The 26,475-nt window shown below is 42.3% G+C and overlaps 1 protein-coding gene across 1 annotated transcript in view; it reads left to right on the top strand.

The window, feature by feature from the left end:
- Positions 1-26,475, top strand: part of ARSB (arylsulfatase B) — a 90,611-nt gene that overhangs the window by 46,211 nt on the left and 17,925 nt on the right. Inside the window, exons 5-6 of the mRNA XM_063128777.1 lie at positions 966-1,209; positions 5,720-5,790. Of these exons, the coding sequence (XP_062984847.1) occupies positions 966-1,209; positions 5,720-5,790 (315 nt within the window). The remainder of the gene's footprint in view (positions 1-965; positions 1,210-5,719; positions 5,791-26,475) is intronic.

Below are 26,475 nucleotides of genomic sequence, written 5' to 3'. Positions count from 1 at the left end.
TGCATAAATGGGGCCTTTGTGGCCGCCATTTATGCAACATAGGAAATACGCAATTTCTGGAGATTCCATTCTGTGCAACAATGGAGGGCTTCTGACAAGGGTGGACGACCTCGCAGCTTCATTGAGTGCTCGCTGAGCTGCAAAGAAGCTTCCGCGGCACTATGAGCAGGGGCAGGCAGCAGCTTAGCAGGCGTCCACAGGAGCTGGATACAAGCAAGTCTGTCCATCCCTGCTCAAGGGTAGATTAACCCTTAATGAGTTGTCATGCATGTGAAGCAGGTCAGCATCTATTCCAAATGGCATCATTTTCTGAGGTCTTGGGCAGGGATTTTTCCCATTGCCTGATTCTTTAACTGGAGGTGCTGGACATTGAACCTCAGATCTTCTCCATGAAAGGATATACTCAAACCCTGGCCTGATCCATACATAACATTAATCCATGGTGTTGTTTGTTGAAATCTGGTTTGTCATTTTTCCTGAACCCATCCCAGCAAACAATCAGCTACAAACCCAAAATAGACGCCATCGTTTGTGGTTGACTGTGAAGTCTGGCTTGTTTAAAACATGGTTTGTTGTGTTGTCTGAAGCCAAAACTGTGGCTTTCCTGATTTGTTTGTGCTGCTATCCACCCTAAAACAGTGGTTTCCAGTAAGAGCATGCTAAAAACAAAAGCGTGCTGAAGGCTCGCAAAATGGATGTAAGAGAAACAGACCAGAAATAGGTTTGTTTGCAAGACAATCCATGGCTCAGACAGCAAAACATGGTTAACATAAACCATGGCTTAGCACTTATTTGAATGCAGTTACTGAGTTATGGGCTCTCCCTATTAAGAGGCAATCCTCTACTCCCTGCTTGCAAGGGCTTCTCTGATATATGTATATATAAAAATATATCTAAAGAATGACATATGTATATACCCTGAATATATTACTAGCGTCTCTTTGTATTTATTAAATATGTTTCAGATAACGGAGGCCAAACTATGGGAGGTGGAAATAACTGGCCATTAAGAGGAAGAAAGTGGACGTTGTGGGAAGGCGGAGTGAGAGGCGTTGGATTTGTCACAAGCCCATTACTGAAACAGAAGGGAGTGGAAAGTCATGCCCTTATCCACATTTCCGACTGGCTGCCGACTCTGGTGAAGCTTGCTGGAGGAAGTACAAATAGTACCAAGCCTTTAGATGGCTTTGATGTATGGGAAACTCTCAGGTAATTTCTGCAATAAAACATTTGAAACAGAATTCTGCTTTAATAAGGCATTATCCTCTGTAATGAATTTTGTGAAGCCAAAACCCATATTTATCAGATTTTTTTTCAGTGTATGTCTTAAATATGTTTTAAAATGTGATGATAGATAGATAGATAAAATGAATGTATTAAAAGCAGGCAAAATAGTCTTTGTTTGACACTTGAAATTTAGCATGACATTAAAGCAAAAGCAGTGGTTTGTGAAAAGATGGCAAATAGCAGAAAGTTGGATGGGAAACATGAAGCAAAGCAGAGGCAGTAAGCCCATGTACACCAGTTGCTGGGGAACCTGAGTGGGAAGGTGCTATTGTACTCGAGTCCTGCTTGTGGGTTCGTGGTCAACAGCTGGTTGGCCACTCTGTGAACAGAATGCTGGACTAGATGGACCCTTGGTCTGAACCAGCATGGCTTCTCTTACTTTTAAACAGAGAAAGCTGTGGGAAATGGTTTGTGTCTTAAAAAATAAATGTGTGAAAGCCAAAAATTATATTTGCCCAATTACAATTATATATATGAAAACACTCTTTGTAAAATATCTGAATGGGGTGAGAACATCATTGGCAACTATAACTAAACTATCATATACCTGACATTTAATTGCCTCGGTTTCAGTGGGTAGTATTTAACATTAGCTATCCAACAGTGCAGCCCCCCCCCCCGGCATACACCCCAAATCTGCTGCAGAGGATTGGTGATCCTCTGGTGCAGATTTGGGGGGCACATAGCGAGCTGTGTAAATGGGAAAGTCCAGGTGTGCAAGTGGCAGTCTGTTCACGCGACATAGGATTTAACCAAATGTAAGGAATTTACAAACTACACAGACACTCTAGTTTAGAGACCTAAGACCTCGATCCAGAGGGAGAGGAGGGTAACAAATAAATATATTATTATTATTATTATTATTATTATTATTATTATTATTATTATTAGCAAAGTAGCACTTTCAGAGCCTTCCGAATGGACGAGCGGTAGGCAAGGGAAGAGGGTGATAGAGCAGAGTTAGGAACATAGGAAGATGCCATAATCCAGGTCACACTACTTCTCCATCTGGCCCCATGTTGTCTTCAATGCTTTTGGCAAAGAAATATTTCCCCAAATCTGCTACCTAAGATCCTTTCAGTGGAGGTGTCTGGGATTGAACCTGGGACCTTTTGCATGCCAGACAGGTTCTCTGATGGTGAGTTGCAGTCCCTGAGGACTCTACCCAAGAAGAGAGGGAGAAAGGTTCAAGAGTTATGGCAGGTTTTTCAGGGGTACCTGAAAATGAGATAGGCAGCCGAGCTAGAGAATGGGCCTTGCTAGACCATGCCAGATAAGCCGGCAGGGAGGCGGGGCGACGGCGCGCTAACTTTAGCGTGCGCTGCCCCGCCTCCTAGACGCATGACGCGCAGGGACTACGGAAGCCCTGCAGCGTCGGCCATTTTTGTTTGTTTGTTTGTTTGTTAAAGGGGCCACGTGCGCCCCAAAGCCGCCGGACAAGGTAAGTGCCTTTTTTAAAAAATTAAGCCCCCTCTGCTCCTGACCCCCCTGCCATCCCCGATGCCTCCCTGGCCACTCTTTCCCCGCCCGCCCTCTCCCCGATACCATGCCCGTGCCCGTTCTCCCTCTCCCCAATACCATGCCCGTGCCGCTTTCCCCGATACAGTGCCCTCCCTCCCTCTCCCCGATACCATGCCCGTGCCGCTCTCCCCGATGCCATGCCCGTGCCGCCCTCCCTCTCCCTGATACCATGCCCGTGCCGCTCTCCCTGTCCCCAATGCCATGCCCGTGCCGCCCTCCCTCTCCCCGATACCATGCCCGTGCCGCTCTCCCCGATGGCATTCCTGTGCCCGCCCTCCCTCTCCCCGATACCATGCCCGTGCCGCTCTCCCTGTCCCCGATACCATGCCCATGCCGCCCTCCCTCTCCCCGATACCATGCCCGTACCGCTCTCCCCGATGCCATTCCCGTGCCCGCCCGCCCTCTCCCCGATACCATGCCCATGCTGCTCTCCCTGTCCCCGATGCCATGCCCATGCCGCTCTCCCCGATGCCATGCCCATGCCGCTCTCCCCGATGCCATGCCCTTACCTGCTCTCCCTGTCCCCGATGCCATCCCGGTGCCCGGCCTTCTACCCCCCCTCTTCTGCCGGGTCCGGCCTTCCCCCCTCCCCGGCCTGATGGGCACAGCGCTCGTATGAGCACTGTGCCCAGTCCGTGGCTTTTCCTGGCTATTCGCGAGTAAGCGAGTAGCTGCAAAAAGCCACGGACCTTGCTAGACGTTCTGCAGCCCCGGCCTCAGGCCGGGGCTGCGGAAAAGGCATGCCATAAGCGACTTCGCTTATGGCGCATTAGGGGAGGCTTCAGCGCAGCCTGACCCCGGATTCCCCTGTGTGTCATCTGGACACACAGCAGGGAAACCGGGCCTCAAAGCGCGCTAAGGCCTCATCTAGCAAGGCCCTAAGTTTAATCAAGCAGCAAATGTTGTGTATGGTACCTTGTTTATTTTCTTATATTCAAAAATCCATATACATCATGGAAAGGTCTTGAGAAATAATGTACCACTTTGATGTTTGCTGCTCTGAGTGGTTTTGCTTAGCAGAGTGATAAGCCAACTACTAAAAATGGATGTATTCATACAACCGCAATGCATGTCCATTGTGTTATCCTTCAAAACCATTCCTTCAATAGTCTGATTAATTCTAATCATGTATGACAAAGGTTTTGCCTTCTAAATTTCCCTTATTGCACTTCCTATTTCTTTGCCATGTCACCTGAATTCCCCAGACTGCTGGTTATTTTGTTTGAACAATGTAACCAGATACATTCTGACCTGGTTGAAAATTAGCTGGTTTTCAATATCACAAAGTAAACAAGCTCAAGAGAGGTGATAATTGCATAATTAAGCTTATCAGCAACACCAAAAATGATATGCAGCCTTAGTTTCAATTGGGGTATTTAATTGAAATGATAATAGCTAGGTTTTTAATAGATTGGATTAAGCAGCCTGGCTTTTAAAAGTGTGATATATTTATTGTGCATATAGAATTATTGGTAGACCCCCGAGGAAGGGAAACATCTGCAACTATTATAGTTTTGCAACAAACAGAGCACACGAAATTGACCACAGTCTCTTCCTATCTTGATTCTGTCATGCATCAGTTACTTACAACAGCTTTCTATTAGAGCTATTTAAACTATTTTTGCCTGCCTGGGGTGATGTTTTTATTATTTTATCTGGTTGGACAGGCATCTCTAGAGATGCTCTTGGTATTGAATATCTTCCTAGGTTAGAACAAAGGATTGTACTTCATGAACCATTGGTATTGTCCAGCAAACTGATCCTGTGAACTTTCCTAAGTCCTGCAGACCAACCAGAGTTCTGATAAAATTGCAGCCACAGCACTCTTGTTTCCTCAAAACTGAATAAAATTAAAATCACACAGATACTTGACCAAAATCTTACAGAGCTGCGCTTCTCTGCTCTCACTGTGTCTGCACAATGTCGTCTGGCGGAACTTTTTGAGGTGGTGAAGAGCTTTCTTGGCGTAGGCTCTGGTGTGCAATAGCTAGAAGGCCTGAAGACTTGCTGTGATGAAATTGCTGTCCGTTTTGCAAATAAAGTCTCTCACATCTGTGCTGACTTAGATGCCATAGCTTGGGCAGAATCAGATATGGATAGTGTTGTTTTTTTAATCATGATTTTATTGCGTTTTGTGGTTTAAAATTTTAAATCCTTTGGAGGATTTTCCATAAAAGGCAGCTTATAAATCTTTTAAACAATCAAGCAAATAAATATAATGTTCAGAAGCTTCAACTAATGTAAAATGCTGCTGTTCACCTCTTAATGGAGGAAGATCCTGCAGGAATTTAAGACTTGTCTTCTATTAATTGTACTGCCTGCCTGTTAGCTTATGTGCGCTAAGTCAAGATACAAATGATAAACTTATACAAGCCCTAAATATCTAAGGTGCCAGATACTTTTTGGAGTATTTTCCACTTCAGTCCCTCTATTTAAGTAAGATATATAAGAGAGGTCCTGATTCATTCCTCCTAAGCTCCTCTCTTCAGTCATTCAGAAAACAAGTGAAAATATTTTTAGTTAGGCAGGATTTTAAGATTAACTTGATTGGGGGGTTTAATGTTGGTTTGACTTGTAGTATTGTTGTATTTTTAAATAACTTCTAAATATCTTGTAGTGAATTGCTCTATTTTATAGATATTGGTGTAAATCCCTTTGAGGGTTTACTTTGTGTAAGGGGGGAGGGAAGTACACATCCTAAAATAAAGAAATATAAAAAAGGAGGGATTCATTTCCCAAGTGCAAATTAAGGGCACCCAATATTCTGCACCCAGTTTGAGTGGCATGTTAACAAACTTCCATCATTTCCTGAAAGGATCACAATAGTAAGCTTTGAAAAAGTAGGCACAGGGTTCTTTTCAACTGTAGAAGGAAATTTAATTTTTTCCTCCCCTGCTAATCTTTGTTCTAGTGAAGGAAAACCATCACCCAGAAACGAGCTGCTTCATAACATAGACCCAATTTTCGTTGATCCATCACCATGTGAGTATATCATTCATTGCTGGAACTTTTAAAGATTTAAGTAATCCCCTTTGAGGCCAAGGGAAAAGTTCTCCCAGCCAGGTAAGTTTTATTTAGCTGTAGGTGGAGAATTGAAATCAGGCTGGACACCTGCCATTCTGCCACTTTGCCATAAGGTGTTCCAGTGATCTCATCTACAACGCACAGTTAACTATGCTGTAAATCACTCCCAGCGTCTGTTGCATTCTCTTGTGCTCCAAAGTTACTCATATATAATCTATAATGTAGTCCAGAGCTGGAGCTGTTGACAGATAACCACATGCCTCAGGTACATAGTGAGGCATCATGCCAGAGACAGAACTGCCTCCAGCACTGGGAAGTGGTGGTGATCTTCTAATAGCTGTGTGTATACACCCATATCTTGATTCATGTATAATAAAGCTCCATTGTTGACCTTGCAGATGGAGGGGTATAGATGTATGGGAAGAATTAGTTCATACATGGCTACGAAGTTCCAACTCCCATGGTTGCTTTTGAGCTGTAATCACACGAGATGGGAGGTTTAGCCAATTCTGCTTCTCCACTAAATGCTGTCTGTTCTACAACTTTCCGCAGCTATTTTTTGTTTTTGTTTTATATATTGCCAGAGACTAAGCTTTTCAATATGGGGATTGTTTTAAGAAAATTTTCATTGGAACATGCCCCTTTTTACACTCTCTCTAAGTTCCTTAATGAAATTACTATGTAATAACAAAGAGGTGTCCAAAACCACTGATGGCAGCCGTCCTCGCAGGGTTCCCAGGCTTTGTGATTTTGCTGCCTTGCACAGTTCCTTTCACCCTTCCCCTCCTACCATACTGGACGTGCAGGAAGCAAAGGGGAGAGAGGAAGGAGGGAGTAGCTGAATTTGGGAATTGCACTATGTGGGAGCTAAAACTCCTGATTTTTTAATGTCCTCTTCCCTGAAACAGTGGCAGGCAAGAGGCTCAGGGTACAAGCAGGTGTGTGTGTATGAGAGAGAGAGGGGGGGGGAGGGAGGGGGGGAAAACTTGGAAAGAAAATATATTGTGGCTCTTGTCCAGGACAAAAGCATTACACCTCCCAAGTCATACATTGTGTTCTAGGCATATGTTTTGGTCTTCCTGGTGCTGCAAAATGTTTTACAAAGCACCAGGTGGACTAGCTGGCATTCCATAGAAGCCATGTGCTGTATAGGCCTACTCTTGACTAAACAGGGACCTCTCTGCGTTCATTTTGTGCCATATGGGGCAGGGACTCCCTAGATTGGCTTGCTATGTGTGAAAACACTTGCTCCTAAGAAAATGGAGGCAGACGTGAAATGAGTTGTGTATGATGGAATGCCTCTCTAGGTATGAACCCACAAATAACATTTGAGGCCTCCTCCAAGAGCCTCCTCCAAGGGAGGTTTGAAAGATGGCAACAAGGGAGAAGGCCTTTTTCAGTGGTGGTCCCCTGATTGTGGAATGCTCTCCCCACTGAGGTCTATCTGGCATCAACTTCATCATCATTTAGCACTGATTTAAGAGTTTCCTCTACTCCAGAGCATTTGGTGGCAAATAATGGCATATGATTGGCTTTTTAATTTTAGATTTTTATTTGGTCCTGGTAATTTTATTGTTAAGTGTTCAAACATTTTAGTCTGTTTAAAACTTTTGTATGTTAAAGGTTTTAAATTATGTTTTACCATGTTGTGAATCATCCAGAGAGTTTTGGATATTAGGCTGTATAGAAATGTAATGAATGAATAACTTGCTCCAAACTTTTCCATATTTTATTTCTCATATTTATTTCTCATCTTTCTTCATTAGAACTCAAGGTGGCATATATAGGATTTCCACCAGTGAGTTCTCCATCCAGATCTACTTGTTTCAGCAAGGTTGCTTCATCAAGTTCCTTCAAATCATAGCTCTAGCCTATTGTAGATGTGATAATTCTTGCAGACTCATATTAATATTGAAGGATCTTTCAATACGTAGCTCAAATAAGCAAGGTATTTGCCCATCCATCTAGTAAATCTCTAGTAAACTAAAACGGTTTAGACAGGTGATCTGCTACATACCTAATTCACTACTCAGAAGTCATTGTGGTAGGTCAATTAGATTCTTTATGCAGATTCTAATTTGATGGAGACTTCATCAGGGCTCAACCCCTGAACCAGTTTTCAGTGCCAGGGCTACCAAAGGTACATGAGAACATGCCTATAGGCATGTGCAAAGTGCATTTCTTTCGCTATTGAACTGCCTCTGGGATGAAAGAGGGAAGGTTCTTAAATCTTCAGGAAGTGTTTAGCCCTACTACCTAGCTTTTTAAAAATTAAACTGAATGTTTTGGCGTTAAAGCTGCACAGAACAGCTGGGTGCAAGTGGCTTTTTCTCTGTGTAGAAGCAGCGTGAGTACATATTCTACTGTTGGCTGACTCAGTACTTCTTGCGGGGGACATGAGAGCTGCCTGATTCGAAGCCTAGCTGTGCCAACTTTTCTCAAAAGAATGTTATACTGACTGATGCAGTCATACTGCCTCCCCTTACGATCGTCACTCTCCATAGCAGTGACTCTTCCGGAATTCATTTTCTGTAGTGCTAGTTGAGCCCAGATGAGGTGGCCGTGATAATATGCCACTGCATAATTCAGTGTCTCTGAAGTGCTCAATGGAACCTCTTAATATCAGATGTTTGCTCATGACATCGATTCAATAATGCCCAAGGGATCTTCTACACCAAGCAGTATATTCCACTATAAAAGCGGTAGATAAAAGGCAGGAGCCACACTACTGCTTTATAGTGGTACTGAAGTGCACTGACAACTGTTGGGGCCCATGACACATCTACACCAAGCAGGATATAACACTATGAAAGCAGTATATGGTATGTGTTAATGGGCCCCAACAGTTGTCAGTGCACTTTAATACTGCTATAAAGCAGTAGTGTGGCTCCTGCCTTTTATATACCGCTTTCATGCCGCTTTTATAGTGGAATATCCTGCTTGGTGTAGATGAGCCCCAAGTTTGTTTATTTTTTCCAGTGCATATATTGCAAATTATACACATTTCTTAAGACTTTCAAGTAGGGATAACTGGAGAGGAGCGTCCCTCCACCCCTCCTGTTTGGAGAGGAGCGTCCCTCCTGTTTGGGCAATATAACATATCTCAAGGCAACATAAGCTGTTGTATGGATGACATACATATGTTTCCAGAGCCATTGTCACTTGGTGGCGGGGGAGGGGATCTACTACATCTTTACAAAAATGCTTCATCTTTTATCTGTGCATCCTGCTAACATCCTTTTCCTCCAGAGTCTCTTGCATCTGCTATCCAGACCAGCTTTTGACATTTTTCTTCTTGCAGAAGTATATAAGAGCAGCCAAGCTTGAAATTTGTATTAACTGAGCAGCTTCTAAAATTATATCCAAAAATATTTAAGAAGTTATCTGCATTATTTGTTCTTCTCTGAGTAAATTTTCACGTGCACTGCAGACCCCAAACTACCAGAGGCAATTACTTTACCAGCTATTCATCCACAATCTTGGGGGAAGAAAACCATAGTGGAGATAGATGCAATGCATGCATTTCCCCGGGCTAAAAATGCTAATCGAGGACAGATAGTGTCCAACACCACTGATCATCTGTTTGACCAAAGGGGAGTGCAGGCTTTGATTCAGTCCTTTGACCAAACAGATATTTGAGAGTGTTGACCAAAATCTGTTCTGGATCAGCCTTTTTGGTACTGGGAAACATGTGTACAGTTCAGTCTGTTCATGTTATTTCTCCTATTGGCTTGGAGCAAAGGTATGTGAAGCAACACTACTTTAAAATTTCATCAAACCCTGTTAGTTTGCACCCTGTGCATTAAAATATTTGTTTTTCTAAGTATATGTGCATTTTTTTTCTTAGGAATCAAAATTCATAGTAGCTGCGAAGTTCTCCAAGAATAACTGTAACCTTTGGAGCCTGATGCAGCCCACCAGCCAGCCATGCATTGGGGTCTGCCTGGGGGTTGACAATCTCCATTTTTGTAGTCCCAGACGGAAAACAAGTTTATCAGGCTCCCACTGGGCCATCATACATGGCTAGTGGGCTGCATTCCATGTGGTGGATCAAAAGCTTTGAGTGGTTACTCCAGCTCAGAGATATTCAACCACAGTTTTGGAGAAGTTCTTAGGGACTGCACACCAGTACAAAAGGGATGGGGACAGAAATAAAGTTCTTACTGCCAGTAACTAAGGGCCTTGCTAGACCAGGCCGGCTGAGCTGGCCTGGAGGCGGGGCAACGGCGCGCTGATGTTAGTGCGCGCCGCCCCGGCTTCCAGACGCGGGATGCGCAGGGACGTTGAGATCCCTGCAGCGTCCGCCATTTTTTTTTTTTAAGTTTAAAGGGGCCACATGCGGCCCGAAGACTGCGGACCAGGTAAGTCCGTTTGTTTTAAAAACGAAGGGGGCCCCCCATGCCAGGCCTTGCCCTGGCAGCGCCGCTTGTCCGGGCGACGGCGCACCCCCCCATGCCAGGCATTGTCCGGGCGGCGGCGCCCACCGCTCTCTCTCTCACCCGCCCTCCCCCCTTGCCATCCCCAATGCCTGCTCTCACCCCCTCCTGCCGGGTCCGGCCTTTCCCCCCCCCCGCCCCGATGGGCACAGCGCTGCTGTGCCCAGTCCGTGGCTTTTCCAGGCTACTCGTGAGTAAGCGAGTAGCCGCAAAAAGCCACGGACCTTGCTAGACGTTCTGCAGCCCCGGCCTCAGGCCGGGGCTGCGGGAAAGGCGCGCCATAAGCGACTTCGCTTATGGTGTGTTAAGGGAGGATTCGGTGCGGCCTGGGCCCGGATCCCCCTGTGCGTCATGTGGACGCACAGCAGGGAAACCGGGCCTCAAAGCGCGCTAAGGCCTCGTCTAGCAAGGCCCTGTGTGAGGCAGTTCAGCCTTTAAACTGGGGGAAACTGCACAGAAGCCACTCAGCCCTTGGCTAGACCTAAGGTTTATCCCAGGGTCATCCAGGGGTTGTCCCTGCCTGCTCCCGGGATATCCTGTGTGTCATTTACATGAACAGGGATGACCCCGGGATGATCCCGGCATAAACGTTAGGTCTAGCTAAGGCCACAGTGACTGGTGGTAGGAGGAAAGGGGATTGGTGCCAAGGAAATGGCTATGGCCATCCGAAGGGCTGGACTGGGACCCCAGGAGGGTCAGGTTTGGCCTCTGGGCCCTTGCTTTCGCTGAACATTGAAGGGGCCAGTTGCATTTTGTATTTCATTGTTCTAATTTCAGTCATGAAAATTTGGCAGGTTAAAAAAATTCTGTGGAAAATAAAATAGGAGCAGCTATTAAATTGAAGGCTACACAGGAACAGACTTGGTCCCATAACGTTCAAAATAGTCAACCTATTTTCAGATTATAAACATCACAACTATTAAATAGTTTGTTTTTCCAGACACCCAAAATATCTGCCTCAGTACAGACATGTCCTCCATAGCTGCAATGGCAGATTTCTCAGAGAAAGATGATTGGAATCAAAAAGTATTTAATGACATGTAAATTCTAGCTAACCACAGAAAATGCTAGATCTGGGGCAAATTTTAGTGATAAGGAGTGCTAACCTCGCTTGGAATAGCTTGCACTCTTTCCTCAGCTGTTTCGGAGAAGTAGGGTGAAGATTACATAATGGAAAAATGCTAATCAGCACACAATTTAGCAGTTGTGTGCTGATTAGCATTTTTCCAATGTGTTAATTCCAACTGCTACCTTTTGCATTGCTGTATTGGGTGGAGATTACATTACATAAAAAATTAACAATGAGTCAAAGATGTTGGTATTGGCCTCTGGGTACTAGGGCCCCACCAGTGAGAGCCAAACTAGATGACACAATGGTAGCCATATTTGTTCTTCATGTATTTGCCTTATTTATTCATAATGTATGCCACTCCACTCCTCCTGCTCCCGCTTTCTCCACCCGTTCTTCCTTTCCCTCACTCTGTTTCTGTTTGCTCTCAGGAAAGAGCCCTCAGAGTAAGGCAGTTGGGCTGTGTGGTCTCTGTGTGGCCAGGAAACTGTTAGCATGGCTCCCCAGAGAGCCTATTTGCCCAATGCCTCACCCTAAGGGGTCCTCAGAGTAAGGCATCTAGTGGACAGCATTCCAGGGAGCTATGCCATATGCTGCCTTGCTGCAGCCTTTCGGGCTTTCCAGATTACCTGCCTTTCTCAAAGTGAGGCATTGAGGAGGAAGCATCAACAGGAAAGTGGTCAAAGCAGCCACTTACCCTATGCTTCATTGAGAGTCATAGGGCAACAGCTTCATCTTCCCAATGATGGGAGTTGTAGTCCAACACATTTGGAGGGCAAGAGGTTGGGGTCAGCTGGTGCATAGGATTGCAGCCTTAATATACTATTCAGAGTATGAATTTTGCTCTTCTATTCATTTTTAAAAAAATATAACTTCAATAAATGTGAAAATTTTGCGACAAATTTATCTCCGATTCATGATAGACCTGCAAAGACTGCATGGATTCTAATAATGTCACCAAAGGTTTTTTTTTATTACACTGCTCATAATATCCATTTTACAATGCTTAGTTTATGTACTCTTAAAATTCTTCTCTGGTTCATTATAATTAAAACTGGTGCACTTTTTTCAGTTCCTTCTTAGTGAGATTATTGTTTTGCAGTGTTTCTAGGTGGGATCTGTTTCTTGTAACGAAGCATTGAGATATTCTTAGACTACGTAGTTTCCAAAAATTCTGATAAGCTGGTGTATTTATGTTATGATCTTAGAACTGATACTGTTTGTTTACAATTTACATAATAAACTGAACAGTACGTATTAGTATAATTACGAGCATCATACAGTACAAAAATACATCAGTGTGAGCTGGATTTTTATTAGTTTATTTATTAAAAGATTTATGCTTTCTTTTCCAGCAATCATTTCTAAAGTAGCTTACAATAATAACAATAATAATAATGCTGCTTTAAAAAGTAACAATACATATCAATTAAAAATGCAGCAACAAAATCACTAAATAGAAAGGAGATGAGACAATCCAGCAAAACTGGGCAAAGTAAGCTGAAATAAATGGGTTTTTACTTAGCATCTAAATACTGCTGAGCAATGCAGTTCTCCTGAGGCAGCCTTCCCCAATCTGTTGCCTTTCAGATAATTTGGGCTACAATTCCTGGCTTTCCTGACCATTGGCTATACTGGCTGGGGCAGATGAAGTCCAAACATCTTGAGGACACCAGGTTGGGAAGGCTATCCTGGTGAAAATAATTCCAGGGGTGTGGTACTACAACAGAGAAGACTTTTTCTCTGGTCACTATGCTGCTCACTCCAGAAGGAGAGGGGATTCAAATAATGGGCAGATTTGTAGAGGGGGAACCAGTTCTTTAGATAGATTAGGTCCTAATTTATTAAATCCATTAGATCAGAGGTGGGCAGAAAGTAACTTGGGATCTTCTGATAGATGTCCAGATGAGCAAGAATTTCCGGCTCCCAATAGTTTAACAATCAGGCCAACAAAATCCTTATTCCCCCACCTCCACCCCGGAGATTCAACATCAAGACAGCTTGTGGGGGAAATCAAGGTAGCTTGAGGGAAAACAGGAGTAGATTTATGTGTGGAAGATTTGTATGCAAGCTCCAGTTCTAGTACTGAAAACAAATTCCTTGGCTGAGCATTGGCACCTTGTTCTGCAATTTTATGTCTGCCAGACATTTTGCACCTGGCTCTGGTTGGTGGACCTCAGGGTTCTAGAGAAACACAAAGTAGATCCTGCAGGGCTAAAGTCCACATACCCGTGCATTAGATATGCTGGACTAATTGTTACCAAGTGAGATTTAAAGAGTTGCTGTTGCTGATGTTCCCAGAGGTTTCTGTACTAGCTTTTCAACATGCATTACATTTTTAACAGAAGTTGTACGCAAACATGTATGTATAAACATTTGTAAAATATATGAGATAGATATATCTACCCATGTACATATGCAGCTAAAATGCATCTTGCTAACATTTCACATGCCCACGTTGTAGTATCCCTCAGGCATAGGGACCATACGGGTGAGCTTACCTGCTCAGCCTGCCACTTGCCCCTAGACTACCAGGCAATAACATCAGAGTCTTTTCATTGCTGGATTCCTTTATTACTAAAACCTCTTAGAACAGTGACACCAAACTCCCTCAGCAAGGCCCACAACACCAACTGACAGAAACAGAGGCTCCGCCCAGGCCTTCGATGAGGACCTGGAGACTAGCAGCTACAGGCCTCTTAAAGGTATATACATCCACATATCACATCCCCCCTTCTCCATAAAAACAATAACTTTTGTTCAATTAAATCTTAACTTGTCAATCTCAGCTCTTCACCACTATCCCATAACATAGTCCTTAAACTTTGCTGGTAGTCTCACTTCTCGCCCACTCCGTGTCCGTTTGATTCCATCTGCTGTTATCTGGTTGTACACCATCCTTAGAGAAGATGTGGCCCATATACTTGACAGTATCCACCAATAATTGAATTTTGTCCTTATTAAACTTGACACCCTTTTTCCGCGCTCTGTCAAGTACCTGTTTAAGTATCTTATCATGCTCCTCCTTGCTGGATGCTGCAATAATCATGTCATCGGCAATGATATGGATGCCAGGAATGTCCCCAAAGCACTCATAATTTTTCTGCTGGAAGACTTCACTTGCTGACTTAATGCCGAAGGGCAGTCTATTAAAATGATACCTCCCCCACGGGGTGTTAAACGTACATAGTTCCGATGACTCCTTGTCTAGGGCCACTTGCCAGTAGCCATCCTTCTCATCTAAAATGGTAAACAACTTTTTGCCAGCAAGTTCTCTCTGCACATCCTCAACTGTAGGGATTGAAAAATGTTGTCGCTTCACTGCCTTGTTGAGATCCCTGGGATCAAGGCACAGCCTGAGTGAACCATTCTTTTTTTGTGTTATCACCATGCTGTTGACCCATGCTGTTGGATTAGTCACCTTTGTAATGACTCCCTTTGACTCTAGGTCTTCCAATGTTGTTTTCAAAGGGGCTATGATTGCATATGGAATCTTTCTGCATCCATGCACCACAGGTGATACTGTGGGATCCACATGAATATGATGCACACCTGGGAAACGACCCAGGCCTTCAAAAACATCAGAATAGTGTTTGAGGAGACCCTCCATCTTGGTTGGAGAATGTACTGCTAATACATGCACACGTCTGATCAAGTCAAGGGCTACACAGGCTGACCGACCCAGAAGTGGTGGATCTCCAGTTTCTGTGACATAGAAGGTTAGATTTCGATTCTTAAGACCATTTTTGCAAGGAGCTATAATGGTACCTCTTGGTTTGACCTTTGCTCCTCCAAAGGCAATTAGTGTCACATTTGTCATTGCTGTATGCACTTTATCCTGCAAGCACTCTGCAATATCTTTTGGAATTGTGTTAGCATCAGATCCAGAATCTAACTTGAAAACAACTGGAAGTCCTGCCACAACTACTGTGCTATACCAGGCTTCTGGGCTTCCCATGAGCCTAGCTTGATGGGATGTAGTTATTACTCCCATGAATAAGGCATTTACATCTTTGGTGAGACTGGAAGGCTCAGATTGTGTCCTACACATTTTAGCAAAGTGATTCCTTCCTGCACACCTATTGCAGGTCTCTCCAAAAGCTGGACACTGCCTGGGCCTGTGAACATAACCGCATCTACTGCAGGAATTGCCCCTTGCCGCTGTAGGTTTAACTGTTGCAAAGGTCTGCTTTGGGGCCCTTTTACTTTCTTGGTAGCTTATGGTCCTTCCGCTTTTATGTTGGATGGCTAAGATGTTTGTTTCTGAGGTCATTGCTGTTGCCTGAGCCCTGATAAGAGCCTTTGCTCTACAGATGGTAATAGCTTGCTCTAGAGTCAACTTAGGGTCTTCTAGAAGCTTTTCTTTAAGCTTGCTGTCTGAGATGCTGAAAACAATTTTGTCTCTAAGCATCAGGTCTGTGGAGGCCCCAAATTCACAATGCTGAGATTTTTCTCTAAGGGCTGTAACAAAACAGTCTATGCCTGCTTCCTCATTATAAGGAAGCTGCCAGAACTGGTACTGTTCAAAAACAGGGTTTCTCCTGGGCTCACAATAAGTTTTGAATGCAGCAAGGGCTTCTTCTAGTGTCTGACTTTCAGGATCTGCATAGATATTAGGAATGGTGTTGTAAATTTCTAAAGCCTTTTCTCCTATGCAGTGCAGCATTACAGCAATTTTGTAGTCTTCTGACTCTTTCTCCGCTTTTGTAACTGTAAGGTATAGTTGTAGTCTCTGTTCCCATTTCCTCCAATTTTCTCCTAAGTTCCCAATAAAGCTTAGCTCAGAAGGAGGTTTAAAATGCTCCATGTTTTATTCCAATATGGCGGCGGGCACTAAAACCCCTCTTCAAGTGGATTTCTGAAGGGGAGAGTCCACTTCTGACACCATGTAGTATCCCTCAGGCATAGGGACCATACGGGTGAGCTTACCTGCTCAGCCTGCCACTTGCCCCTAGACTACCAGGCAATAACATCAGAGTCTTTTCATTGCTGGATTCCTTTATTACTAAAACCTCTTAGAACAGTGACACCAAACTCCCTCAGCAAGGCCCACAACACCAACTGACAGAAACAGAGGCTCCGCCCAGGCCTTCGATGAGGACCTGGAGACTAGCAGCTACAGGCCTCTTAAAGGTATATACATCCACATATCACACACGTTATGTAATTTCACAGTTTATGAAGCAGATAGAAAATAGTTCATAATGTTTAATTATTCATTTTACAACTGTATAAAATATGGATGGGACATAACGTAGGTCAGGGGTACAAAAAGTGGGCCACATGCGTCCTGCCAGACCTGCCAAGGCGGCATCACTGTCTGGTGTTTCTCTTGCCAGTACTACCCGAGACAAGCCCTTCCGTATCTCTGCGTTTGAACATCTCTGTTCATGTATCTGTGTTGGGGTGGGGTGGGGGGGCTGGTACTTCCAAGTGTGGCCCTCCAGGCCAAAACATTTGACTACCTCTGACATAAAGCCCCATCACATGGCTCCTGTCGCTTCCTCTGTTTACAGGAAGTAATTAGCCCCATTCAGTCCGTTAGGAGAGAGCAGCAACTGGATTTAATGAGGGGTGGTGGTGGTTGCGGCACAATAATGGCCAGAAGGGGTGGAAGACACGTAAGAGGCAGGCGACGTCATGTGAGTAATTCGCAAGTGCCCAGTAATGAGTGTGCAGTAAAACGATCGTTGGATGGAGCTTATAGATGACTAATTTACATTTGGATGACACTTTATTTGAACTGGCATCCCAGTAACATTTTGGAAACAAAAGAAGTCCACAGTCCACTTGGAAATTCTCCTGTGTAAGACCCATTGAAATGAACAGGAAGTGTGCAGAAGCGTCATACAATGTGGTTGAACAGATTCACGCACACTGGGTTTTAATGGGACTTATTTTTCTCTTTCTCCAACAGCTTGTGCCAAACCACGTTTTAAAGTTTAAAAATGTCTTAGTGGGGTCCACTATGACAGAGATCTGGAGGAAATAAGAGCTGGTAAACACATGCTATCATTTTTGCATACGTTAGCCCACCAGGGACTCAACACAGTGTCGCACTGAATAAAAACCAATGTCTAGACACAGAACTGATTTTTTTTAATCGATCATCTACCTTTGCAGATTCTATTGCCTTTCTGTTCAATCTTTTTATACAAAATTTCAATCAGAACACTGAATTAAAGAAAAAGCTTACTATTCCCCAATGAATATGTTAATTGAATTGACCCTATAAAGTTATAAAATCGCATAATAGGTATATGTTTCAAATTAAATGCACTTACGTGCACTGGAAAAAAATTGCAAAATGTACACATCACACACATTTGTTATAACTTTGCATCGTTCCTTTAAAAAAACAACTCTCCCAAGTTATTGATGGCTTGGCAGCTGTGAGGGTGACGTCAGCTCTTCCATTGTGAAGGATCTGCTTTCTTTTAGATAGTCTTATGGCATTTCATCAAGTTTCGGTGATTCAGCTGAATTAAAAACCAACTGGCTCTGAGTCAAAATTCCCTTAACTGCTAAACCAAACATATTCCTGACCACGCAGTCATTGCTAGATGGCCTGTCGCATAGCAGTGCTGAAACTCTGTATTCTATTATAGGCAGTTTTATTTTTCATAATCTGAATTGAATGATGTCATGAAAGTAACTGAATCCAAGTTGGAACTGAGGGTTGTTAATCGGAATCTGTCAATATACTTTTTTATCTGGCATTATAATTCATGAATGAAACAGGCATTAAAAACCTTTGCAAGAAAATGTTATTCTTATCCATATGAAGAGGGGGGGAAATTGGTAGGTTTGCTATCAGTGCTTCCAAACATTGATCTCCAAACTCAAAAGAGATGTGCTGATACATGGATATTTCTGTCATTCACAATTCTATACGACCTGCACATAAAAATTATGAATATAGTATGTCTATTGATGGACATATTTGCTCTTAAAGGCATAGATCCAAGACACAGAAATTAAGAAGCGTGATAAAACGAGTCTATTACTTAATCTGAGTCAATTTAATCAAAAATTGTGTTACTACCCTTGCTATCTGTAAGGCTGTTATTTCATGCATTGTACTAAAAACTGCCAAAATAAATAGCTGCATGCAGATAACCCTATTATAGTATGCATAGTTGTGTACAGTGTGTGGCAAGATGCATCTTGGCTACAATTTTGTGCCCAATTATTTGTATGTCGTTCCACTGATTTCATTAGGATTTGCACATCCATGACTGAATGTGGGATTGCTGCCACTGACCACCTTACAGCACTGTCATTATCTCAAAATAACTCCTCCTGTACATCGAAACAGATGGATGCATGTGCAGTGTTAAAGGCCCCCATGGAAAATACAAATAGAAATGAGCCAACAATCCATAGCTACACTAACTCAACGCACAGCTTGGCTTCCAGTTCGACTGAGCAGGCAATGGCAGGATGTGTGAGCTGGCTTATTTGATCCATTAGGGATTTGGGACATCTGTGCAGTGAAGCTTACTACCAAATGCATGGATTTCTCTCATGATAACAATGGGATTTTATGGCTGTTAACTGTACTGTATAACAGAGTATTATATTCCAGTACTGGTGGTGCGCATTAATTTCAGCAACCTCCACTACCATAAGTGTTTGCATTTTTATAGTCACTGCCTCAACATAAGAACATAAGAAGAGCCTTGCTGGATCAGACCAAGGGTATATCTAGTGCAGCATTCCGTTCACACAGTTGCCAACCAGCTGTCAACCAGGAACCCACATACAAGACCCAAGTACAACAGCACACTCCCACACATGTTCCCCAGCAACTAGTGTACATAGGTTTACTGCCTCTGATACTGGAGGTAGCACAGCTATTAAGTCATTGACAGCTTTCTCCTCCAGGAATTTATCTAACCCCCACTTTTAAAGCCATCCAAATTGGTGGCCATCACTACATCTTGTGGTAGCGAATTCCATTGTTTAACTAAGTATTGTGTGAAAAAGTACTTTCTTTTATCTGTCCCAAATTTCCAATCAATCAGCTTCATGGAATGACCCCAAATTCTAGTACTTTGAAAGAGGGAGAAAAATGTCTCCCTATCCACATTCTCCACACCATGCAGAACTGTGTTCACCGCTATCATTTCCCTCCTTATCTTCTTTTTTTCCCACGCTAAGCAATCCTAGGTATTATTTATTTATTTTATTTATTTACAATATTTGTATGCCGCTTCCCATTGAAAAATTCAGAATGGTGCACAAGATAAAATAAAAACAGAATAAAACTTTAAAGTAGGTTTTAAAAGATGCAAAATGTACAGTAAACCGTGGCTTGATATTGTAACCTTCCCTCATAGGGGAGATGCTCCAGCCCCTTGATCTTTTTTAGTTGCCCTTTTTGGAGAGATCCCTTTGGAGCTCCTCACAATCCCTTTTTGTTTTAATCACCCTAAATAATTAGGTGTCATTGGCAAACTTTGCCACTTCACTGCTCACTCCTAATTCCAAATCATTTATGAACATATTGAAAATTATTGGGTCCCAATACAGTTTCCTGTGTGATCCCATTATTAACTTCTCTCCATTGGGAGAATTTACCATTTATTCCTATTCTGCTTTCTGTTCTTTAACAGTTACTGATCCATAAGAGGACCTCTCCTCATATTCCATGACTGCTAAATTTGCTCAGGAGTCTTTGCTGACCGAATTTGTCAAAAAAACCTTTCAGAAGTCCAAGTAAACAATGTCTACTGAATCACCCCTGTCTACATGTTTATTGACACTATAAAAGAACTCTAAAATGTTAGTGAGACAGGACTTGCCTTTGCAGAGGCCGTGCTGATTCTTTTTCAGCAGAGCTTGTCCTTGCCCAAGAGAGTAACCCCCACCCACCCCGGATCTCTTTTTAAAAATTGGTTTTACACTGGCTGTCTTCCAGTCTTCTGGTATAGAGGCTGATCTTAGGAACATGTTACATATTTCATATTTGAGCTCTTTAAGAACTCTAGGGTGGATACCATTTAGGCCCAGTGATGCATTTGCTTTCAATTTATCAATAAGGTTGAGAACATCTTTTGTCACCACTATTTGCCTCAGTTCCTCAGACTCCTTTCCTGAAAACATCCTATGTCTTTTGCAGTGAAGACCGACAAGAAGAATTCATTGCAGAGAAGCTGAATCTCCTTGTGTTCTTTCAGTACTCCTTTAACTCCATTGTCATCCAACAGTCCAACTGCCTCCCCACCTGGTTTTCTTCTTCTGATATATTGAAAGAATTCTTTATTCTTTGTCTTGATATTGTTAGCAATATGCTCTTCAAAATGCTTCATTGCATCTCTTACTGTATGATTTCATTACCTTTGTGCAAGCTTGTGCTCCCTTTTATTTTCCTCTCTTGGGCAAGATGTAATGTTGGCCACTAATCTGAGAAGGGAGATTAACAAATTCACAGAGGATAAGACTATAAATGGGTACTGGTCCTAAAGGCTATATGCTACCTAGAGTATCAGGAGCGGTATGTTTATGTGTACCAGTTGCAAGAGAACATGAATGTGAGGGTGCTATTGCACACATATCCTACTTTAGAGTTTCCCACAGGCCGTTGACTGGCTCTGTGTGAACAGAATGATGGAATAAATGGATCCTTGGTCTGATCCACCATAGTTCTTCTCATGTTCTGATTTGATTCACACTCCTTTATAGTAGTGTGTGATCACTGTAATCTAATAAACTTTCTACATTGTTCCACAAAATTGCACATACTGCCTGTGATTTCATTTTCATGTATACCTGCACAACATCTGTGCTCAGCTGAATTGGTGCCATAATGTATTATGGAATTGCCCATTTCATTTTTCAGTAATATTTTATAATGTGTGGATATTTAGTTTATAATAAATCACCTTTGAATTCCAGTGACATTATATATTGCATCTGCAAGAATACCAGAAGAATTTGTCTTGATTACGGGACAGTTAGCTCCTTTGGGCTCCATTTTTCACATGCTGCATGAGGGCTAAAAAAGATACTGTGAGTTATTATATAGCGAAATTGATTTGTGCCATTCATATTTCTTTTCATTGTTGTTGGTAAAACAAAATTCATCTAAAAAGAACACAGTGGAAGTAAATAGCATGTACTGCTTTTGTGGGTACAAAAATGGTGTGTGTGTGTCTTGAACAAAGGAAGCACATTTTCTTCGCTCTTTATGTTCATGCACAGCTAACACCTGACCATATTTGAAACCCAAACGAATGAATATGTTAAACCTTATAATTTCCATGTGATCTCCTGCTGCTGACCTGGTGAACTTGAAACTTTAGAATTGCAGGACTGCAAAGTACATACAGGTCATTTAGTCCAAAATTCCAAATAAGATACCATATCCATATGTTAGGTTATAAATAATGTCCTACTAGAAGGGAGCAGCATTCAGTAAAATGCAATATGGTAGAGTTCCCTGTACAAGAAAAATAATTTGAGATATTCCTACATGGCTGCAATGAGCTATGTGATATGCTGCACAGAATTGTAAATACCTCTGAAGTCTGTTTGGAAGAGTGATCATAGCTTTGTAGACTAACCTGTGCTTTGAAAGTAGAACGTTCCAGGTTCAATCCATGGCATCTCTTGTCAGAGGGATCATGTAGCACGGATTATGAAAGACCTCAATCTGAAATCAGTGCTAATGCTGGAAGCAGACCACCTCCTGCACTGTCCTCCTATCTGCTCTACTCCTCGCCCTTTTAAATAGTTTTTCAGGGTGGCTGCACCATGAAATCTCCAGGGCTATCTCAGACTTAAGTGCCATGCTCTAAGGAAGGCTTCCTTATTCAGAGTGAAGCATTGTGGGAGGGGTGGCCCTAGAGAGATGGTGGTGCACCAGCAGTTGCTTTCCTGCAGTGAAATGGACAAGTTTGCCAATGACACCAAATTATTTAGGGTGGTTAAAACAAAAAGGGATTGTGAGGAGCTCCAAAAGGATCACCCCAAAATAGGAGAGTGGACATCCAAATGGCAAATGTGGTTCAATGTAAGCAAGTGTAAAGTAATGCACGTTAGGGGGAAAAAATCCCAACTTCAAGTATAACCTGATGGGATATGAGCTAGAAGGTGAACGACAAAGAAAGAGATCCTGGGGTTGTGGTGGACAGCTTGATGAAAATGTCAACCCAGTGTGTGGCTGCTGTTAAAAAGGCAAACTCCATGTTAGGCATTATTAGAAAAGGAATTGAGAATAAAACTGCCAATATCGTACTGCCTTTTTGCAAATCTATGGTGTGACCAAACTTGGAATACTGTGTACAGTCCTGGCCACCACACTTAAAAAAAAAACATTGTGGGGCTGGAAAAAGTTCAAAAAAGGGCATCTAAAATGATCAAGGGGCTGGAGCACCTCCCTTATGAGGGAAGGTTACAAGACCTGGGATTGTGTAGCTTGGAAAGAAGGAGGGTAAGGGGAGGCCAGATAGAGGTGTGCAAAAATTTGCATGGTGCAGAGAAAGTGAATAGGGAGACATTTTTCTCCCTCTCTCAAAATACTAGAACTTGAGGTCATCCCTTGAAGCTGATTGATGGGAGATTCAGGACAGTCAAAAAAAGTACTTCTTCACATAGTGCATCTAGATTTTCCACCTTGGTTTTTAATTATTTCCTTTCTTTTAACATTTCTTTAAGTCTTGATATAAAACCTACCTATTGGTAGTTTTCCAGTTTCTTTATTTTCTTTTGTTTAAGCATTGGTTAAAAGCTTACGTTGTAGAAAATAGCATATTGTGATTTTCCCAAACCGGGATTGTTATACATTTTTTAAAAGATGATTTTACTGGTCTTAAGATAAAAATAATATTTGATAAATGAAATCATGGGAATTTGAACTCATGGCAAAACCTGGTTATTTTATACCTCACATGTCTTAGAAGATAAGGTCTGGAGCTTATCTTGTCCAACCTGCTACTGTTACTTTACTTAGGGTACAATCCTGTGCATATTTAGAGAGAAAATAAGTCCTACAACTTCCAACTGGGAGTTGTAGGACCTTTTTCTATGTAAACAGGCACAGGATTATGCCCTTACTTGCAAAGTCTTTCATCTTGAACCAAAACATCTTTGTATAAAAACTGATACTATCAGCATGAAAAAGATGAGTTAGAGGACTTGTATCTAAATACCAAGAGTTAATAGTTCAACTGATGAGTTAAGGTGGCTGAAGAACATTGTTTAGTTTTTTAAAAAATATTTATCATATGTACATCTGGGCATTATCGGCATGGCAGTAATAAATAAGAGTCTAGATAATAACCAGATTTTCATCAGTTTCTTCAAAATCAGTATTCCATTAATTTTTCAAAGGTCAGGGTCACAGCTATTCCTCAAGCATTCTTATTTTAATAGAGTAACTGAAAGTGTCTGAGTTCTGCAGAAAATTCATTATCGCCATAAAGCTGCAAAAGGTCACAAAATGTCTTTCTTCACTGAAGTAGCAAAAAAAATTATTTCTCCAATAATTCATTATCACAGTGGAGCCTGAAGGGGCCCTTGACATTTCAGCATCCTCCTCCTTCAGGGGAAATAATTGTTTTCATATATCATGATTTAGAAAACGACAGAAAAATTAGTGAAAAACAAACACAAACCTTTCTGGTCTGGGAACCATCTGTATTACTCTTTCTTTTTAAAGCTCCCCCACAACCCACCCACCCCCAGTTTTGTCATTGATGCTCTCTGTATCTGCACTGGTGCAAAATTGGAAGCTGGATTTTTGGAATCTCTTGCATGCATTTCCCCTCTCCTGCCATCTCCACTATACTTGGTGTAACCCTCAATGGTCCCACATAGGAATTGCCTTTTTGAGCAAAGATGCAGCAGCTCCAGCATTTTCTCTCCAGCTAACCAGGCATTCCTGGGAACTCATAAGCTGGTATGATGGAGACGACCATCGTCACTTGTTTGTCCACAGCACCGTGTAATCAGAGGAATATTGGGGAAGGGACCATGGCTCAATGGTGGAGCAGCTACCTATTTATTTGATTTATACACCACCCTTCCACCAACAAAATGGTGCTCATGGCAGCTAACACTAATAAAAAACAGAATTTAAAATTAAAATGTAGTTAAAAACACAACAAAAAATAATAGAAACCGCACCCGACCCAACAGAATAGCTTACCTGCCAGAAGCTTGCTTGAATAAAAATGTCTTTGTCTATCAGCAGAATCACAGAATTATAGAATCATAGAATAGTAGAGTTGGAAGGGGCCTATAAGGCCATCGAGTTCAACTCCCCGCTCAGTGCAGGAATCCACCCTAAAGTATACCTGATGGATGGTTGTCCAGCTGCCTCTTGAATGCCTCTAGTGTGGGAGAGCCCACAACCTCCCTAGGTAACTGGTTCCATTGTCGTACTGTTCTAACAGTGAGGAAGTTTTTCCTGATGTCCAACCGAAATCTGGCTTCCTGTAACTTGAGCCCATTATGCCGTGTCCTGCACTCTGGGATGATCGAGAAGAGATCCTGGCCCTCCTGTGTGTGACAACCTTTCAAGTATTTGAAGGGCAGCAGAGAGGGAGCCAACCTAACCTCCTTCAGCAGGGAGTTCCACAGTTTGGGAGCAGCCATCGAGGTGTATGTGAAAGGTTCATGTTCAATCCCTACCCTTTCCAGTTGAAAGGATCAGGTAGCAGGTCATATAAAGGATCTCTGCTTGATACTCCAGTCAGAATAGACAATCCTATGATAGGTGGACTCATGATCTAACCTGATATAAGGTTGCATATCTCTGGGCATGGAAACTTATCATCACTAAGAGTTATTGATAACCTTAACTTCCATGTATGTGTCTAAGCCTTATAACATAATGTCTCTGCCACACAATAACAGTTTTGGGGGATTTCACTATTGTGTTACCATCATACGGACTGGTAACCCCACCCTCGACATAGTGTGCATTACATAACCCCACCTCCATCCATCCCTAGGCATCCTCATGTAAAGCGTGGTTATCTGTAGAAAGGACACCCATCCCACATGTTCGTATAGTTGAATGGCCAAAGAGGGGTTATGTGGCAATGAACTCCATAACCTAATTATGTGGCATATGAAGAGATGCTTTCTTTTGTTTACCCTTCAAACCCTAAACTGCCAATCAATTTCACTAGGTCACCCTGTGATCTAATATTTTGATGCGGTATATTTTCTCTCTGCTCATAATTTTATAAACCTCTGAATTTAAAAATCCCCAAAAGTCTTTTGTGTTTCTTTATGAGGAAAATGTACAAGTTCTCTGATCATTTTAGTTGCGCCTTTTTCTGTACCTATTCCAGCTTTGAGATGGGGCAGTCAGAACTGCACACAATATTCTCAGTGTCGTCTGCCACATATTTATAATAATGGCATTACACCGTCTGCCATATATTTATAATAATGGCATTACACGGGATCAAGACTAAAATATTTGCACTTAGTTCCCATTGAAATCAGTGGAATTTGGGTCATGTCTAACTTTCCACATTGATTTCAGTTTGTCTAAAGAGCAACTAAGGGTGCAATCCTATGCATGCTGGAAATTGTAGGATTTTTTTTTCTAATTGCTTTTATTTGTTGGCTGGAAATTTTGGTTGCTTCTTTCTTTGGTTGCTTCTTTGTTTTATAAATTTCTATGGTATATTAATATTTCTGTTATTAGCTTCTTTAAACTGTCCAAGGAGAAGTGGGTCATAAGTACTTTAAATAAACAATAAATAAATAACCCCCCTTTGAATTGAGCAGTATTGATTTTTCCTCAGCAATGTTTGTCCCTCTGTACATTTATTTCTAAGATTAATAGTGCTTTCTCTTCTTTCTTTTTTCTTTCTTTTTTGTGGGACAGAAATTAGGCTGACAAATCTGTAATTTCTCATGCTCGGGCTTATGTGGCTCTCTCTGCTTGGAAAATCTGCACTGCAGAAAGGTGGTATCACAGAACCAGCATGTGGACACAAAATGCCAGGGGTGTAGTGGTAAAATTTGAAGTGCAGGTAGTCATCAATCCCCTTAGCCACGCCCCTAAAGAGAGGCCAAAAATTCAAGCTGCTGTGTTGACCCATAGCAACAAACTGATTCAGAAGTGTTCATCTATGCCAGGAGCAGGTCTTTCAAAGCTATTGGATCTTAATA

This window comes from Elgaria multicarinata, chromosome 6 (genome assembly GCF_023053635.1).
Source record: "Elgaria multicarinata webbii isolate HBS135686 ecotype San Diego chromosome 6, rElgMul1.1.pri, whole genome shotgun sequence".
Lineage (NCBI taxonomy): Eukaryota > Metazoa > Chordata > Lepidosauria > Squamata > Anguidae > Elgaria > Elgaria multicarinata.
Note: the sequence above shows the minus strand (reverse complement) of the source record. Positions and strands in the feature narration are given on the sequence as shown.